At 33.9% G+C, this 19,149-nt stretch overlaps 1 protein-coding gene across 1 annotated transcript in view; it reads left to right on the top strand.

The window, feature by feature from the left end:
* Positions 1–19,149, top strand: part of ARID2 (AT-rich interaction domain 2) — a 255,295-nt gene that overhangs the window by 197,047 nt on the left and 39,099 nt on the right. Inside the window, exon 16 of the mRNA XM_077170650.1 lies at positions 2,263–2,411. Coding sequence (XP_077026765.1) covers positions 2,263–2,411 — 149 coding nt within the window. The remainder of the gene's footprint in view (positions 1–2,262; positions 2,412–19,149) is intronic.

A 19,149-nucleotide genomic window follows, 5' to 3' on the forward strand; every position in this document is an offset into this window, starting at 1 on the left:
AAATTAGGATCCAGAAAAGTTCTACACTTTTCATTTGGTTAATATGGCTTCAGTTCATTCTTAATTTAGCAGCTTTGGATTAACTTCAGTCTTCCTTGTCATATCCTTCATTATCATTTGGGGTTAAATATTCTCTGATTCCTTATTATTTAATATTCTTGTAACATTAATAAGAGTTCCACTATGTGTAAAAAAAAAAAAAAGACAATTAGGATAAAGGGTTGTTAGCACGTAATAAAAATATACACTTAATTTACACATAACTGACAGATTAGTAAATTAAATACCTAATTTAAATGATTATAGTGTAAGGAGCCAAAAGGTTCACTCTAAGGGAACTTGATACCTCTTCCCGATTTACTCCTTAATTAAAATTCTGGGATATTTGTCACTTGCCACTCTTCAATATTTGTTTGGCTAAAACAGATGCTCTTGGATGCTTCCAGTTATTATGGATTTTTGATGCATTGTTTTCATTTCAAGAAAACAGCTTGGCTAATTTTTCTGATAAATACACTGTTACTAATTTTATCCTTCCTGCTTTCTAGTTTGACCCTCTTTCTTTTACCATCTCCTTGTCACACAGTTTTAAAAGGTTTTAAGAATTTCTAGGTAACTGTCAGTTTCATGTTTCCAGTAACAACTTCTATTGATTAACATTTTTAGTTGGTTGATCTGTCACTATCCTCAAACTGAACTTGCTCTTTCCTCCAAAATATGGTTTGTCTTCTTGACTTTTCTATATTAGCATGATAATAATAGTAATAGTTGCCATTTATTGAGAATCTAAAGCTAGGCATCTTGTGTATAGTCTTAGTCTTTTCACCATCTCCATAAACTAGATTTTGAAAGTTATATGTTATAGATGAGGAAACCAAGGTTCAGCAAGGTTAAATAGATTGCACAAAGCCATATATGTAGTTAAAAGGCACATTAAAAATTTGAATCCCCTTCCTGGCCCATGTACCCAAAATAAAATCTTTTTTTAAATTCTGATCTATCAAGCTGAAAAATCCACATCCTATCCATAACACCTTGTTGCCCTAAAATGTTAGTTTTTTCCTGTATGTAAATGTTTTCTGACTGACAATATTTTAAAATTTTTATATTAACAACTTTAATCACATCCCCAGTTTTTCCCCTAAAGATTAATTAGAACTCAAAAGTTTTTGACTTCACATTTCTAATAAGACCTCTTATAAGACCTTTTTCTTTCTTATATTTTTCTTTTCCTTTTATTTTGTCTGGTTTTCTTTAAAACTATTATGGCTTTTAGTCTGAGGTTTTCAGCAATTTTTAGGAATTAATTTTTCCTCAACTATTCCCAGTTGTTACTTTATAAGTGAACAAATATATTCAATATTTTTTGAAAGTTTTAATTTCTTGTCTTTAAACGGTGCTTGGAAATTGTGTGCTCCAAATTGTATAAGAAATTCAAGATTATTTTTTCCCTTTCTGGTGTGCCATGAATGAATCTGAGTTAAGGCTTCAAAGAAAATGTATTGCCTAAAATTGTTCTAGACTACATTATAATTATTTACTTATTTGTGTTGCATAGAGGAATGGAAGAGATCTAGAATAGAAAAAAAAAGCATAGCTTATATTAAAAAAAAAAGATATATGCCTACAATTAGAATCCTTTTACTAGCATTATCTATCAAAAACTATAATTGAGCAACTGTCAAGACTAAAATTATTACTCAAGCATCTTACTGAAAATTAATATCTACAACATTCAGCATATATAGGTACACATTTTTAATTGTCATCTGAAAATTTTTCTTTGCTTCTAACCACCTATTACTTGCTTGATATTATGTCCCTTAAAAATTCTAAAAGGAAATATTTGCGAAGATATAATAATTTACAGCTAATTGACTCTTGTGAAGAATACACCATGTAAGTTGATAGGTGCATTTATAGTATATTTACTCCTCATTTAAATCTATAATTTTACTGTTCCTAGCTATTTTAATAATATCAGCAAATCTTCATTTTAAATGGGAGCAGCAATGTGATCTTCCCTCTGTGGTTCCATAATAAATAAAAGAATCAGACATCCTAAATATTTTTTTAAAAATAAATATCTTTTTAAAGAATTTTTGAGGTAATTAAGTTACATGAAGTGTATCACTGCAAAGTATAAATTCATGTTAGAAATGTATAACTATTAATGAAATCAAACTTAGAAGACTGTGCTATAAAATGTGAATGTTTTTTTCAGTGTCATTTCACCAGGTATGTGTTTGTGTTTTTTCACAGAATACTCCTATGACACCGTCACCAACTGTGCAAATGCAGGGCCAGCCTAACAATTCTCAGCCTTCCCCATTCAGTGTATCCAGTCAACATGGAGATCCAATGAGAAAACCTGGACAAAACTTCATGTGTCTGTGGCAGTCTTGTAAAAAGTAAATGGCAATTTTATTTCAAATATATAAACGCTATCTTTATTTTGAAATGCTTTTTATATTTAAATTTCTGTCTATAATTTTATGAAAATTTTCTTTTGAAAGTATAGATTTTTAGCAAAGATATTTTATGTTAAATGATATTTGTATAGATCCAGTGGCTCTTGAGCAAAGAAACTTATATAAATTGTAGAAAGAGTTTCATTGCCTAATGGTAAGTTTTAGGGAATGTATTTCAGCATCCATTTTTAATATAAGAAAATCAATTAATGAAGCCTCGTGGGGGTAAGAAATGTGTTAGAGATGAGACAAAGAAAACCCTATGGAAAGGAAACATTTACATGAACTGCAATTGCTATCTTCTGGAAGGAGTTATTTTAGCTTATAGTGTTTTACTACCTACCTCCACTAAAAATTAAATATATAATAACTTCTAATGGTAAGGTTGTTCAATTTTAGGTTGTTATTATCATCCTTTTCTGCAGAAGAAATTAAACTAATGGGTTTTGTTTTGGCTTGTAAAATGTTGCACATTTGGTAATGGAAATTATCTAGGGAGTCTGACTGTTAACCAGGACATGCCATTTATGCTGGAGTCAGAGTTTTGGAACTATGACCTCTCCTTTCATGTTTCAAAACAGGTCTCTATTTCTGTGGACTTTTTTTTTTCATTCACTAGAAATGTGTTATGTTACATTAGAATGGACTCTGCCAGGTGAATTTAATTTATTACTCTGCTGACCACGTTGCTATTATGTTTGTTGTCCCTTTTATTTTGAAAGGGATAACCGTTCTAAAATGGTGATGTGACAATTCTTTGTAGAAAAATGGTCCTTTATTTAATGGTGCTTTAAGAATTGTCCTTTGAAAAAACGATTTGGTATGAAAATAAATCCAAAATATCCATGTCTGTGATTCATATGCCTCAAGGTATGCCATGGATTCATAAATATGATTTACATTTGAATTCAGTTCTACAGGTTTGTACTTAACTTCATTAATTTCATATCTGTATCTTTTTCTCCCTTGCCAAAAAATCCCATTTCTCAAAAGTACTAACATAATTACTCACATTTTTAATCTCATATTATACGTTCAACAGTCTCAAAATAATCCCTGTATTACCTCAAAACCATTTAAGAGTTTTCTGCAAGGGCTATACAGCCACAAGTTACTTAATTTTAAATTCACTTAGAATATTTACTCTTCAGTTATGTCATCAACTGAATAAACATTAAAGATTCATTTCGGTTTTTTTCTTTTAAGATTGCTTTTTTTTAATTTATATAAAATATTTAAGATTCTAAAGTCAAATCTACAAAACAACGTAAATTCAAAATAATTTAGCTCCTATCACTAGTATGTCCATCCTATTCCTTCCCTTCCCTTATAAATAAATGCTTTTTTTTTAACTTTTAAAAATATAAGTAAACTATGTAGATATTAGTATTCTCTACTTTCTTAAATAGAGAGAGGCATGCTATGGTAGGCTGACTAATGCACACACAACCCACACCCCCCAAAAATGTAAGCATCCTAATCCCTAGAACCTGTGGATGTTACCTTATATGGCAAAAGGGATTTTGCAGACATAGTTAAATTAAGGTTTATGGAATGAAGAGACTATCCTGGATTATCTAGATGGATCTCATGTAATCTCAGAGGTCTTTATAAGAGGAAGGCAAGAAATAAAAAGCAATGCAATGATGGAAGCAAAGAGATTTAAAGATTCTGTACTGTAAACTTTGAAGATGGAGGGAGGAGCTCTGAGCCAAGGAATCCAAGGAATGAAGCTCTGAAACCAGAACAGGCAAAGAAATGGATTCTCCCCTAGAGCCTCCCCAGAGACTGCAGCCCTGTTGACACCTTAATTTCAGCCCCATGAAACCCATTTCAGGCTTCTGACCTCCAGAATTGAGAATACATTTGTTGTGTTTTAAGCCACTAAATTTGTGGTGATTTGTGATGGCCCCAGTAGGGAAGTAATTCGCTACTATACACATTTTTCCTGCCTTGCTTTTAAAAAATATAACAAGATATCCTAAAAATACTCTGAAGTGATATGTATGAGGTATTCCTCATTCCGTTTTATTTCTTTATAATACTCCATCATGTGGATATATCATATTTGGTCAACCAGTTCCCTGTTTATAGAAATATAAAATTTTTCCAGTTTTTTTTTCTGTTAAAAATAAGGCTAAGTTTTTTTTTCTGTTAAAAATTATAATAAAAATAATCAAACCTGGAGACCCGGGTTTGATTTCCCGTGCCTGCCCATGCAAAAAATAAAAAAAATAAGGCTATATTGAATTGCCATGTCAATTAATAGTTTTTCTATTTTTGCCGATATATCTTTGAGATAGATGCACAAAGTGTGAAATGGATGGTTCAGAGAATAAACATACATGTAATTTTGCTAGATATTGCCAAAGTTTTCATCATAACATTGCACTATTTTGCATTCTCACCAACAGTATATCAGTGTCATATTCTTATAGCCATGCAAAAGCAGTATGTTAACAAACATTTAGATTTTTGCCAATCTAATGGCTGAGAAATTATACCTATGTGTAATTTTGATTTCTATTTCTTTCTCTCATGCCTCTACCCATTTTTCTCTAGGGTTGTTATTGGCTCTTTTTTCTATTTCAGGAAGCTCTTCACATACTAGATATATTTTGTCTATTATGGTATAACTTGCAAATATTTTATCCAGTTCATCATTTGTCTCTTGACTTTACCCTTGATGTTTTTGTCATGGATAAGGTTTTTTTTTTCCTTTTAATTTTTTAATGTAATCAAATGTGTTAGTCTTTTATTGCATCTGGATTCTGGGTCATAGTACAGAAAGTTTTCTCCATGTTCAGTTTTTATTCATTTGGAATTTTTCCCTGTATCAGTAATCTAATCCTAAAGGAAATGAGGATGTATCAGTGACTATTGTTTTAATTTGTCATAGTAACTATCCTTTTTTGTGTGTGTGCTATAAAAATAGTTTCTTCCTAGGAAAATAAGTGTCACAATGAATATTTTGGTTTTCACTATCAAGTGGGACAGTTCAATCTAGTTTCATCAAATGCTAACTCAAGAATATAAACAAAAACAATTTCACAACATTTTCATATCATAACCGTTTTGGTGATAGTAAAATTTTACACTTACCTTGTAAAAAATTTTAAATTCTAAAAATATCATTCCCAGAAGATAAACATGTTTGTCATTTTGGTCCATATCTTTCCAAATCTTTTTTCATATACAACTGCAGTATATAATTTGTATTAATCTTGTATTAAGGATATCTGGGTTTAGCTGTTTGCTACTAAAAGTAAACCATGATATAATGAAAAATTATGTGCACATAACACATTCCCACAATTGTTTCTGTGATATAAAGTCTTAAATTGGGAAACTCTGAATTAGGAGGTACACACATTTTTTATTTTAATAGAAATTGCTTTAATACCAAACAACGTTAACTTGATTTACAGTCCTAACAGTAGACAAATAACATACTTGTTTTCCCACTACCTATAACTAAAATATTATGGAAAATTTTCATTCTTGATAATCTGGTAGCCACAAGAGAGTTCATCATTACTTTAATTTGTATTTCTACCATCATTAAATAAATTGAACATTTATACATTTTTTTTATGTTTATTGCCTGCTCATATCATTTGCTTATTCTTTATTGTCCTTTCTACAGAATTGTAATACCTCTTCATTATAGAAAGAATATGAACTCTTTATTATATGTCAAATCCATTTGTCAGGAGTCTGTCCTTTTTTTTTTTTTTTTTACTATATAGAATTTTAAATGTTTTTGATGGTTTTATGACATACTTAAAAAGACCTTCTTAAATCCCAACTCATACAGTAACTGTTTTGTTGCCTTCCAGTATTTTACTTTTTTGGCATGGGCAGGCACCGGGAATTGAACCTGGGTCTCCAGCATGGTAGGCGAGAATTCTGCCTGCTGAGCCACTGTGGCCCATCCCCAGTATTTTAGTGTTAACCTTTTGACCCTCGTGTAATTTTATTTCCTGTGTAAAGTGAGGAAAGAATCTATCTCTGTTTTTTTCCAAAAGGTTGGATTGTTGTCCTAACTTATTGGTGAGTTCATCTTTCCCTCAGGAATTTAAATTGCTACCCTTGTCATATACTGTATTTTCATATATCCTTTGTCTGTTCTGCATCATTCGAATCTTTACTTGCAAGAAAAAGATACCAGCCCATCTTATTACAATCTTTTTTTACATGTGTTTTCTTCACATGACTTCAGCAACTTCATGAAGTTTATTGCTAGATGTGATTCTGTTTTTTTCTTCCTATTGTGAATGATTTTAACTTCTGTTACATTTTCTACTAGTAGTTGTTTTCTATATTTATAGCTCTTGGTTTGTTCTTTTGTCCAATGATTATATCCACTGTTTCCAGAATACAGTTATTTAATAATAGGAGTAATATCTATCCTTATACTTTATTAATAGTCTTTATTAGAGTGGTTTTAGGGTTACAGAATTAAATTAAGTGTTTACTACAGAGTTACCACCTACCTACCCTGTCTCCTCAGTTTCCCCAATTAACATCTTGCTTTAAGACAGAACATTTGCTATAATTGATGAATCAATGTTGCCACATTGTTATTAACTAGTCTACATTATTTCTTTGTACAGTTCTTTTTTTCTGATACGTGTTTTGAAAATGCATAAGTATCCAATATCATAATATTGTAGTGAATAGATTTACCACCCTGAAAATCCCTATGTTCCACCTATTCATCCCTACACATTTCCAGCCACTACTGGCAACCACTGATCTTTTTACTACCTGTATAGTTTTGTCTCTGAATAAAATTCCATTCTGTGGATATACCACAGATACTTTATCCATTCATCTATGGAAGAGCATCTTAGTTGCTTCCAGTTTACTACCATTTTGAATAAAGCTGCAGGTTTTTGTGTAGAAATAAGAATTAAATCCTTTTGGTAAATACCTAGGAGGGAAATTACTGAGTCGTATGGTAATAAAACTCTGTTTAGCTTGATAGGAAACTGCCAAACTGTTGCTGTACCATTTTGCATACCCACCATCAATGATTAGGGGTTCCCGTTTCTCCCTCTCTTCACCAGAATTTGGTGTTGTCAGTTTTTTGGACTTCAACCATTCTAGTTGGTGTTTAGTGGTGTCTCATTGTTTTAATTTGCAATACTCTAGTAACATGGTTTTGAACAGCTTTTCATGTACTTATTTGCTGTCTGTGTATCTTCTCTGGTAAGATGTCTGTTAAAACTTTAGCCCTCATTTTTGTTTGTTTGTTTGTTTTAAGAAGAGTGGGTTTACAGGACAATCATGAATACAGGATTCACATTTACTATCCTATTTTTGACACCTGGCATCGGTGTACTATGTTTTGTTACAGTTGATGAGAGCACATTTTTATATTTCCATTAACTATAGCCCATAGTTTAACTTAGGGTTCACTGTTTGTGTTGTGCAATTCCATGGATATGTTTAAAAAAAATTTTCTAGTGTAATTTATGCCACCTAAAATTTCCACTTTCAATCACATTCAGATACGTAGCTCCAGACTGTTCACAGTGTAATATTACCATCACCACCATCCATTACAAAAACTTCTCCATTGTCCTAAATATTTTAAGCCTTAATTCCCTATTTTCTACCTCCACCATGTCCCCTGGTAACTTATATTCTAGACTGACACTGTGAGTTTGCTTTTTCTAATAATTTCATATCAGTAAAATCATACACTAATTGTTCTCATGTGGCATTTTATTCCACTCAACATGATGTCTTCAAGGATTATCTGTGTTGTCTCATGTATCAAACAACCTAATATACCCAATTAGGGCTGAATAATAGTCCATTGTGAGTATTTACCATGTTTTGTTTATCCATTTATCGATTGATGGATATTCAGTTTGCTTCCATCTTTGGGAAATTGTGAATACTGTCATGGTGAACATCAATGTGCAAAAATCTGATTGGGTCCCTGCTTTCACTTCTTTTGAATATATACCTAGAAATGATATTGCCAAGTCATATGGCAATTCTGTACTAAGCTTACGGAGGAACTGCCAAACTGTCTTCTGCAGCAGCTGCACCATTTTACATTCCCCCCAGTGATAAATGAATGTTCCTATTTCTACATATCTTCTTCAGCACTTGTAATTTTTTTAATAGTAGCTATTCTAAGGGTGTGAATAGTACCGCATTGTGGTTTTGATTTGCATGTCCCTAAAAGCTAATTGTGTTATGCATGTTTTCATGTGCTTTTTGGAGATTATATCTTCTTTGGAGAAATGTCTATTCAAGTTTTGGCATGTTTTTTAACTTGGTTGTTTGACTTTTGTTGAGTTGAGGGGGTTCTTTATAATCTCATATGTGATTTCCAAATATTTTCTCCTATTGTCTAGATTGTCATCTTACTTTAATGATAAAGTCCCTTAATGTACAAGTTTTTAATTTTGATGAGCTCACATATATTTATTTTACTTTTGTTACTTGTACTTTGGGTACAAAGTATAAGAGACTGTTTCCTAACACAAGGTCCTGAAGGTGCTTCTTTCCATTTTCTTATAGGAATTTTATAGCTCTGGTTCTTATATTTAGGTCTTTCATCCGTTTTAATTTTCTGTATATTATTTGGGGTAGATGAACTCCTTTGTTTTCTTTTCTTTTCTTTTTAACAAATGGAGATCCAGTTTTCCCAGCACTATTTGTTGAAGAAACTATTCTTTCCCAGTTGAGTGGTCTTTGCCACCTTGCCTATACATTTGAGAGTTGATTTCTGAGCTCTCAGTTGTATTCTGTTGGTCTATGTGTCTGTCCTTGTGCCTGTGCCATGCAATTTTTTTAGACTATTTTTATTGGAATTATTCACACGCACACATTCCATACAGGGTGTACAATCAGTGGCTTCCAGTATCATCACATAGTTGTTTATTCATCACCATGATTGTTTTTTAGAACATTTGCATCACTCCAGAAAAAGAAATTTAAAAAAAAAACTCGTATACCATACCTCTTACCTCTCCCTCTCATTGACCACTAGTATTTCCATCTGACTAATTTATTTTGCCCTTTGTCACCCCTATTATTTATTTATTTATTCTCCATATTTGTTAGGTTTTAAAAGAGGAAATTCCTACCTAGAATTTGGAAACCTAAGCATTTGTAAAATCTTGTATCTTCATCATTTTAAGTGAGAAAAATTCTTACTCCCTGATGTGAGAGACCCCTTTCCATTTCAAGATTATTTGGAATGTTGCCATGAGATATAACTAAATGTTGCTTTTAGCTTTTAAAAAAATTTCCGCTAATGGAATCACTCTGCAGAGCTGTTGAAATTAAACTGAAAGATAGTGTCCCTGCCCCTGCCTTATATGAAATCAACTTCCAAAAATTGAGGAAACCCTATGAACATTTTCAGCCTCTTTCAGGATATCTGAATATCCCAGGCCTCCAAGCTGTGAGTACAGATGAAGTCAAATGGGCATTTTTATTCACATTTTGTGAGCTCATATTCCCCCTATTCATGACCTCATCCCCCTATAGTCTTCTCCCTCCTACTCCATACATGTTTCCAGGAGACCCTGGGGAAGTGTTTCTCATGTGTATTCAGAAATAAGTCCACAAGTGCTAGGGCCTGCAAACCCTACCAGACTTCTACTGTGTATCTCCATGTCATTTGAACATCTGTCATGTGGAAGGAGCAAAAAGACACATTCTCTTACTCTCCCTTTTTGGATGGCCTCATGCTATTCTTCTCTTCATAGAACTCTAGGCAGCAGTGATTACCATACTAATTTGATTAATGTGACTTTGTAATAAGTTTTAAGATTGGGAAAAGTGTTCCTCCAACTTCATTCTACTTTTTGAGATGCCTTTGGCTGTTTGGGACCCGTTATCATTCCATCTAAATTTGGTGTTTGTCTTTTCCATTTCTGTAAATAAGTTGTTGGAATTTTTGTTGGGATTGTGTTGAATCTAAAAATTGCTTTATGTAGAATTGTCATCTTAACAACATTTAGTCTTACGATCCATGTACATGGAATGTCCTTCCATTCATTTAGGTATTCTTTGATTTCTTTCAGCAATATTTTGTAGTTTTCTGTGTAAAACCCTCTACATCGTTCATTAGATTTATTCCTAGATATTTCATTCTTTTAGTTCCTATCGTGAATGGTATTTTTCTTGATTTCTCTGTCTAGTTGTTCATTGCTAATATATAGAAAAGAATTGATTTTTGTATGTTCATCTGGTACCCCACAGCTTTGTTGAATTTTCTTATTAGCTCTAGTAGCTTTGTCATAGATTTTTCAGGAGTTTCTATACACAAGTGCATGTCATCTGAAAGTTTTTCTTCTTCCTTTTCAATTTGTATGCCTTTTATTTTTCTTGCCTAATTTATCTGGCTAGAACTTCTAGTACATTGTTGAATAACTGTGGTAACAGTAGACATCCTTGCCTTGTTCCTGATCATAAAGTATAAGCTTTCAGACTTTCACCATTAAGCATGATATTAGGCCACATATATGCCTTTTATCATGTTGATGAAATTTCCTTCTATTCTTGGTTTTGTAAGTGTTTCTATCAAGAAGGGGAGCTAGATTTTGTCATATACCTTTTCCACATTGATTGAGATGCTAATGTGTTTTCTTTTGCCTTCATTCTCTTAATATGATGTATTACATTAATTGATTTTCTTAAGTAAACTGCATATTTTTGAATTTTCCTTTTCTCCTGCTGTTGATTTCTAGTGTCATTCCATTGTGGTTGGGAAAGATACCTTACATGATTTCAGTATATTAAAATTTGTTGAGACTTATTTTGTGACCTTATGATATGGTCTAACCTGAAGAAGGATTCATGTGCATTCCAGAAGGATGTGTATTCTCTTGTTCTTGAGTATATGTTAGGTTTGGTTGGTTCAGTATATTGTTCAATTCTTGTATTTCCTTATAATCTTCTGTCTAGATGTTCTATCCATTAGTGAAAGTAGTTTATTAAAATCTCATACTATTAATATAAAATTGTTGATTTCTCCCTTTAAATCTGTCAGTATTTGCTTCATATATTTTTGGGCTCTGCTGTTAGGTACATCTATAATTGCTAGATCTTCATGTAGAATTGTCCCCTTTATAAGTGTTCAATGACTGTTTTTGCCCTTCTTTGCTGTTTTTTACTTAAAGTCTACTTCATCTTACATAGTCTAGCTACCCCGGCTATTTAATAGTGCAATTTTTTTTCATCCTTTTATTTTCACCTTGCTTATGTCTTTGAATTTGAGGTGCATCTTGTAGATAGCATATAGTTGGTTCATGCTTTTTTATCCATTCTGCCAATCTCTGCCTTTTGACTGGAGATTTAATCCATTTACATTTAAAGTCACTGCTGATTGTACAGGACTTTCTTCTGCCATTTTGCTCTTTCTTAGACCTTTTTTGTGCCTTACTTGTTCCATTAATGCTTACTTTCATGTTTATTTGATGTTTTTTGCATTGTACCATATTGAGTCCCTTCTAATTTCTATCTGGGTATATTTTTCATATATTTTCCTTGTGGTTAACATGGGGTTAAAATTTAATGTCCTAAGTATATATAGCCATATATGATTTAATACCAATTTAACTTCAGTAGCCTATAGTATGCTTCCTATACCTCTCTGAACCCAACCTTTTTTGTACTTGTTACAGATTATCTTTGTTGTGTGTCTAATGGTACTTTATTTGTTTGTTTGTTTGTTTACTTTTGCATGGGCAGGCACTAGGAATAGAACCTGGGTCTCCAGCATGACAGGCGAGAATTCTGCCACTGAGCCACTGTCGCACTGCCCTCAACTGTGCATATTTATCTTTACTGTCTTACATTTGCATTTCAGCACCTGGTAGGAAGTAAGAAGTCAAGTTACATACCAAAAATATATAATTCAATAGTACTGGCATTTATAATTACCTGAATAGTAACCTTTACTGGAGGTCATTATTTCTTTACGCAAGTTTGAACCACTGTTTAAGAGTCCTCTCCTTTCAGTCTGGACTGAACCCCCTTCAGCATTACTTGTAGGGCCGGCCTAGTGCTGATGAGTTCCCTCAACTGTTGTTTATCTGCAAATGTCTTAAACTCATTTTTGAAAAGAAATTCTTGCTGAATAAAAAATTATTGGTTGATATGGTGATTTGAAATTGAGTATACTCCAGAAACACACATTGTAAATAACACTTGTTATATCTAGGACGTTTTGATGACTCTACTTCATTTAAGGTATGACCCACCTTATTCAGGAGGGATGTTAATCCTGTTATTGGAGTCCTTTGTAAGAGAATGAAATTCAGACAAAGAAAAAGAAAGCAAGAAGGTGAGGTCACCAAAAACTGGAAAAGAAGGGGGAAACTAGCAGACACCTCCATGTGCTCTGCCATATGACAGAGAAACCAAGGATCACCAGCAGCTGATCTTTGGGAAGAAAGCATTGCCTTGATTTTGACATTTTCCAAGCCTCAAAACTGTGAATGGATAAATTCCCATTGTTTAACCAGATCAATTTCATGAGATTTCCTTTGAGCACACAGGAAAATAAAACAGTTGCCATTTGTTTTCTTTCAGCCTTTTAAGTATTTCATCCCTTTGCCTTTTTGCCTCCATGGTCTCTGGCATAAATCAGCATTTAATCTAATCAGGACTCCCTTGTACATAGCACATTGCTTTTCCCTTGCAGCTTTCAGAACTTTCTCCCTGTACTTTGCATTCAGCAGTTTGGTAAATAAGTGACAGGTCATATTTTACTTCAAATTTATCCTGTTTGGTGTTCTCTGGGCTTCTTGGATATGTATATTCATATCTGTTGCTAAATTTGGGGAGTTTCCTGAGCTTATTTCTTTGCAAATTCCTTCTACCCCTTTCTCTCTTTCTTCTTCTGAAATCCTTATAATGTGTATATTTGTTTGTTTGATGGTGTCCCAGAAGTGTCTTAGGCTGTTTTCACTTTTTATAATTCCTTTTTTTTCTGCTTCTCAGCTTGACTCATTTCAATTTTCTTGTCTTCAAGGTCGCTGATTCTTTCTTCTGCCAGTTTCAATCTGCTATTGAAACCCTCATGGGAATTTCTCATTTCAGTTATTGTGATCTTCAACTCCAATAGCTCTGTTTGGTTCCTTTTCTAAATTTCTGTCTCTTTATTGATATTCTCATATCATTCATTCATTATCTTTCTGATAGCCATTACTTCTTTTTCTGGGTTTTCCTTCTTGAATTTATTTAAGATCACTTTTTAAAAATCTTTATCTGATATGTCCACAGTCCTTTTTTTTTTTTTTTTCGCATGGGTAGGCACTGGGAATCAAACCCAGGTCTCCAGCATGGCAGGTGAGAATTCTGCCACTGAGCCACCATCATACCACCCATCATCCAGTCTTCTTAATTGGGGTTTTCTAGATTTTTTTCCCTCTTCCTTTGGATCAACCATCATTTCCTGTTTCTTTGTCTTATAACCTTTTCTTGCACACTGTAAATTATATTATTTTAAAATACTGAGTCTGGCATTTAATCCCTAAGATGTCTGTTTCTTGAGCTTATAACCAGCTGACGATATGAGATATTTTCTTGAGTTTTAGCTCTCTTATCATGAAAGTCTGCCTGAAGCAAATGCAAAGTCCAGAGTTCTCCCTGTCTTTTCTGGGCCTGTATCTTGTCCTGGGTTTGTGCTTGCTAGTGGCTTAAGAAATCCCCTGTATACAGGAATTTGAATTCCCCTCTGTGCCAGGAGGCAGTCATTCTCCCTCTCCTGGATGTTTCCTGAGCTTAAAACAGGTAAGCTTTTGCCCCAGACTGTCTGCCTTAAGTGTTTTCTTATATTGTTTTTGTCTGGAGGGCAAATTCGTGGGAGGTGGGTAGGCATGCTGAGGTGAACTTTCCCAAGTCAGTCTTTCACAGCTAGAACAAGGCCAGGGGACACCAAACTGTCCTGAGAAGGGTTTGGGGGGAGAGGGGCCAAAAAGGGTGCTAGGATCTTCATGCACTGTTCCCCAAAGCTTTGCTTTCTTGAACAGTCCAGCAAATGCAGCCTTTTAACTGTCCTCTCCAGCTCTGAGGAAGTTTATCATGTTTAATACTCCTCTGTAGCCTTTGTTTGGGGGAGCCAGACCCTAGCAGTTCAAGGTGAGTAATCAAAAGCCATGATCAGCAGTCAGTCCATCCTTACTCTGGATCTTGGGGAATTGATTTTTTATGTCCCTTTCTCACACCAGCGGTCTACACCATCAGCCAGACCACACTGCCAACTGCTGTGGGTGTTGAATTTGGGTGCTATGTGGAGAGAACAAATTACTGGTATTAAAATTTACCAACCTTTTCTTCCCTGGTTGCCAAACAGTGTTCTCCTGGACTCTGAAGTTTCAAAATAGTTGGTTCAGACGGTTGCTGCCTGTTTCAGAGTTGTTCTGGTGAAGGGCCTGATTGCTGGAGCTTCCTTCTGACGTCTTGCCACCCACAAGGCCCTTTAGCTCATTTTTTTGTTGGGGTTGTTTTCTTATAGTTGAGTTTTAAGAGGTCTTTGTGGATTTGGGCTATAAGTTCTTTGTCGAATATGTGTTTTACAAATACTTTCTCCCAGTATGTGGTTTGTCTTTTCATTCTCTTGAGTCTATTACAGAGCAGAAGTTTTTAATTTTAATAAAGTTCAACTTATAAATTATTTTTGCCATGAATTGTGCTTGTGGTGTTTTATTTAAAAATTCATTGCCAAATCTGTAGCCTATAGAGATCAAATGGAGTCAAGAGGCTATTCTAGAGGCTACTCTTAGGCAGCTTCAGTTAGATAGTGCTAGTCGCCCTAGTTTGCTAACCCACAACCAATATCACTTGTGTTGACTCTTAAGAAAACCTGAGGCTCAAAATGAGAATCCATAAAGTTTCATACACTAGGTTTGCTTTCCTGGAACCTATAATTCCAGAGGATTCCTAAATCAGATTGATTAATCCTGAAACCCAGAGGGACCAGTCTCACCAAGATTATCAGTTAATTACATCCCCCTACCCCTTTTTAAAGTCAGTTTAAAAAACTTCTAGAAAGTCAGAATGGGCATTGCCTAAAAGATCCTATAGATTGGGAGAAGGATCAAAGTAGGAGGAGGTATAACAGAAAAAAATGGGATTTAACAAATGAGTAAGGCTTAATTATTAATATTCCTTCTAGCCTCCAGTGTTTCGGAGCAGCTAGAAGGAAAAATCTGAGATGGTGGAATGGTAGACCATTACAAATCCTTGGATCTGTTCTGTAACTACTGGTTGATGTGTGCTTTGAAAATTACTTTTTTTTCTCTTTGTTTTGTATATATATTTTACAATTAAAAAATGTTTAAAAAATCATTCCCAAACCTAGATCATCTGGATTTTCTCTTATGTTATTTTCTAAGCGTGTTACTGATTTTCATTTTACATTTAGATCTATGGTCCATTTTTAGTTGATTTTAGTGAATGGTTTAATGTCTCTATCTAGATTCATTTTTTGTATGCTGAAACCTATTCTAGCACCACTTATTGAAAAGACTATCATTTCTCCATTGAGTATCCTTATTCCTTTACAAAGATCAGTTGACTTTGTTTGCTTGGTAAATCTTGGGTAGAGTGAGTCTTCCACCTTAGTTCTTCTTCAGTATTGTGTTGACTAATCTGGATGTTTTGTCTTTCCATATCATTTTTAGATTCAATTTGTTGACATCCATAAATAAACTTGCTAGGATTTGGGTTAGGATCTCTGAATCTAGAGGTCATGTTGGGAAGATCTGACATCTTACCAATATTGAGTCATGAACATAGAATTTCTCTCCATTTATTTAAAACTGCTTTTTTTTTTCAGAAATTTGTAGCTGTCCACCTATAGCTCTTACACATATCTTGTTAGACTATACCTAAAAGTTTTCTTTCTTTCTTTGTCTCTCTCTCTCTTTTTTTTTGTTGTTATTTGCACTAATATAAATGGCATTGTATTTTTTTTATTAACGGAAAGAAAAAAAAAGAAATTAACACAACATTTAGAAATCATACCATTCTACATATGCAATCAGTAATTCTTAACATCATCACATAGATGCATGATCATCGTTTCTTAGTACATTTGCATCGGTTTAGAGGAACTAGCAACACAACAGAAAAAGATATAAAATGTTAATATAGAGAAAAGAAATAAAAGTAGTAATAATAGTAAAACAAACAAACAAAAAAGAAAAAAAAAACCCTATAGCTCAGATGCAGCTTCATTCAGTGTTTTAACATGATTAATTTACAATTAGGTATTATTGTGCTGTCCATTTTTGAGTTTTGGTATCTAGTCCTGTTGCACAGTCTGTATCCCTTCAGCTTCAATTACCCATTGTCTTACCCTGTTTCTAACTCCTGCTGGACTCTGTTACCAATGACATATTTCAAGTTTATTCTCGAATGTCCGTTCACATCAGTGGGACCATACAGTATTTGTCCTTTAGTTTTTGGCTGGACTCACTCAGCATAATGTTCTCTAGGTCCATCCATGTTATTGCATGTTTCATAAGTTTATCTTGTCTTAAAGCTGCATAATATTCCATCGTACGTATATACCACAGTTTGTTTAGCCATTCTTCTGTTGATGGACATTTTGGCTGTTTCCATCTCTTTGCAATTGTAAATAACGCTGCTATAAACATTGGTGTGCAAATGTCCGTTTGTGTCTTTGCCCTTAAGTCCTTTGAGTAGATACCTAGCAATGGTATTGCTGGGTCGTATGGCAATTCTATATTCAGCTTTTTGAGGAACCACCAAACTGCCTTCCACAGTGGTTGCACCATTTGACATTCCCACCAACAGTGGATAAGTGTGCCTCTTTCTCCACATCCTCTCCAGCACTTGTCATTTTCTGTTTTGTTGATAATGGCCATTCTGGTGGGTGTGAGATGATATCTCATTGTGGTTTTCATTTGCATTTCTCTAATGGCCAGGGACATTGAGCATCTCTTCATGTGCCTCTTGGCCATCCGTATTTCCTCTTCTGGTAGGTGTCTGTTCAAGTCTTTTTCCCATTTTGTAATTGGGTTGGCTGTCTTTTTGTTGTTGAGTTGAACAATCTCTTTATAAATTCTGGATATTAGACCTTTATCTGATATGTCAATTCCAAATATTGTCTCCCATTGTGTAGGCTGTCTTTCTACTTTCTTGATGAAGTTCTTTGATGCACAAAAGTGTTTAATTTTGAGGAGCTCCCATTTATTTATTTATTTCTTCAGTGCTCTTGCTTTAGGTTTAAGGTCCATAAAACCACCTCCAATTGTAAGATTCATAAGATATCTCCCTACATTTTCCTCGAACTGTTTTATGGTCTTAGACCTAATGTTTAGATCTTTGATCCATTTTGAGTTAACTTTTGTATAAGGTGTGAGATGCGGGTCTTCTTTCATTCTTTTACATATGGATATCCAGTTCTCTAGGCACCATTTATTAAAGAGACTGTTCTGTCCCAGGTGAGTTGGCTTGACTGCCTGATCAAAGATCAAATGCCCATAGATGAGAGGGTCTATATCTGAGCACTCTATTCGATTCCATTGGTCGATATATCTATCTTTATGCCAGTACCATGCTGTTTTGACCACTGTGGCTTCATAATATGCCTTAAAGTCCGGCATCGCTAGACCTCCAGCTTTGTTTTTTTTCCTCAAGATGTTTTTAGCAATTCGGGGCACCCTGCCCTTCCAGATAAATTTGCTTATTGGTTTTTCTATTTCTGAAAAATAAGTTGTTGGGATTTTGATTGGTATTGCATTGAATCTGTAGATCAGTTTAGGTAGGATTGACATCTTAATTATATTTAGTCTTCCAATCCATGAACACGGTATGCCCTTCCATCTATTTAGGTCTTCTGTGATTTCTTTTAGCAGTTTTTTGTAGTTTTCTTTATATAGGTTTTTTTGTCTCTTTAGTTAAATTTATTCCTAGGTATTTTATTCTTTTAGTTGTGATTGTAAATGGGATTCGTTTCTTGATTTCCCCCTCAGCTTGTTCATTACTAGTGTATAGAAAAGCTGCGGATTTTTGAATGTTGATCTTGTAGCCTGCTACTTTGCTGTACTCATTTATTAGCTCTAGTAATTTTGTTGTGGATTTTTCTGGGCTTTCTACGTGTAGTATCATATCGTCTGCAAACAGTGATAGCTTTACTTCTTCCTTTCCAATTTTGATGCCTTGTATTTCTTTTTCTTGTCTAATTGCTCTGGCTACAGCTTCCAACACAATGTTGAATAATAGTGGTGATAATGGACATCCTTGTCTTGTTCTTGATCTTAGGGGGAAAGTTTTCAATTTTTCCCCATTGAGGATGATATTAGCTGTGGGCTTTTCATATATTCCCTCTATCATTTTAAGGAAGTTCCCTTGTATTCCTATCTTTTGAAGTGTTTTCAACAGGAAAGGATGTTGAATCTTGTCAAATGCCTTCTCTGCATCAATTGAGATGATCATGTGATTTTTCTGCTTTGATTTGTTGATGTGGTGTATTGCATTAATTGATTTTCTTATGTTGAACCATCCTTGCATACCTGGGATGAATCCTACTTGGTCATGATGTATAATTCTTTTAATGTGTTGTTGGATACGATTTGCTAGAATTTTATTGAGGATTTTTGCATCTGTATTCATTAGAGAGATTGGTCTGTAGTTTTCTTTTTTTGTAATATCTTTGCCTGGTTTTGAT

Source organism: Tamandua tetradactyla, chromosome 7, assembly GCF_023851605.1.
Source record: "Tamandua tetradactyla isolate mTamTet1 chromosome 7, mTamTet1.pri, whole genome shotgun sequence".
Lineage (NCBI taxonomy): Eukaryota > Metazoa > Chordata > Mammalia > Pilosa > Myrmecophagidae > Tamandua > Tamandua tetradactyla.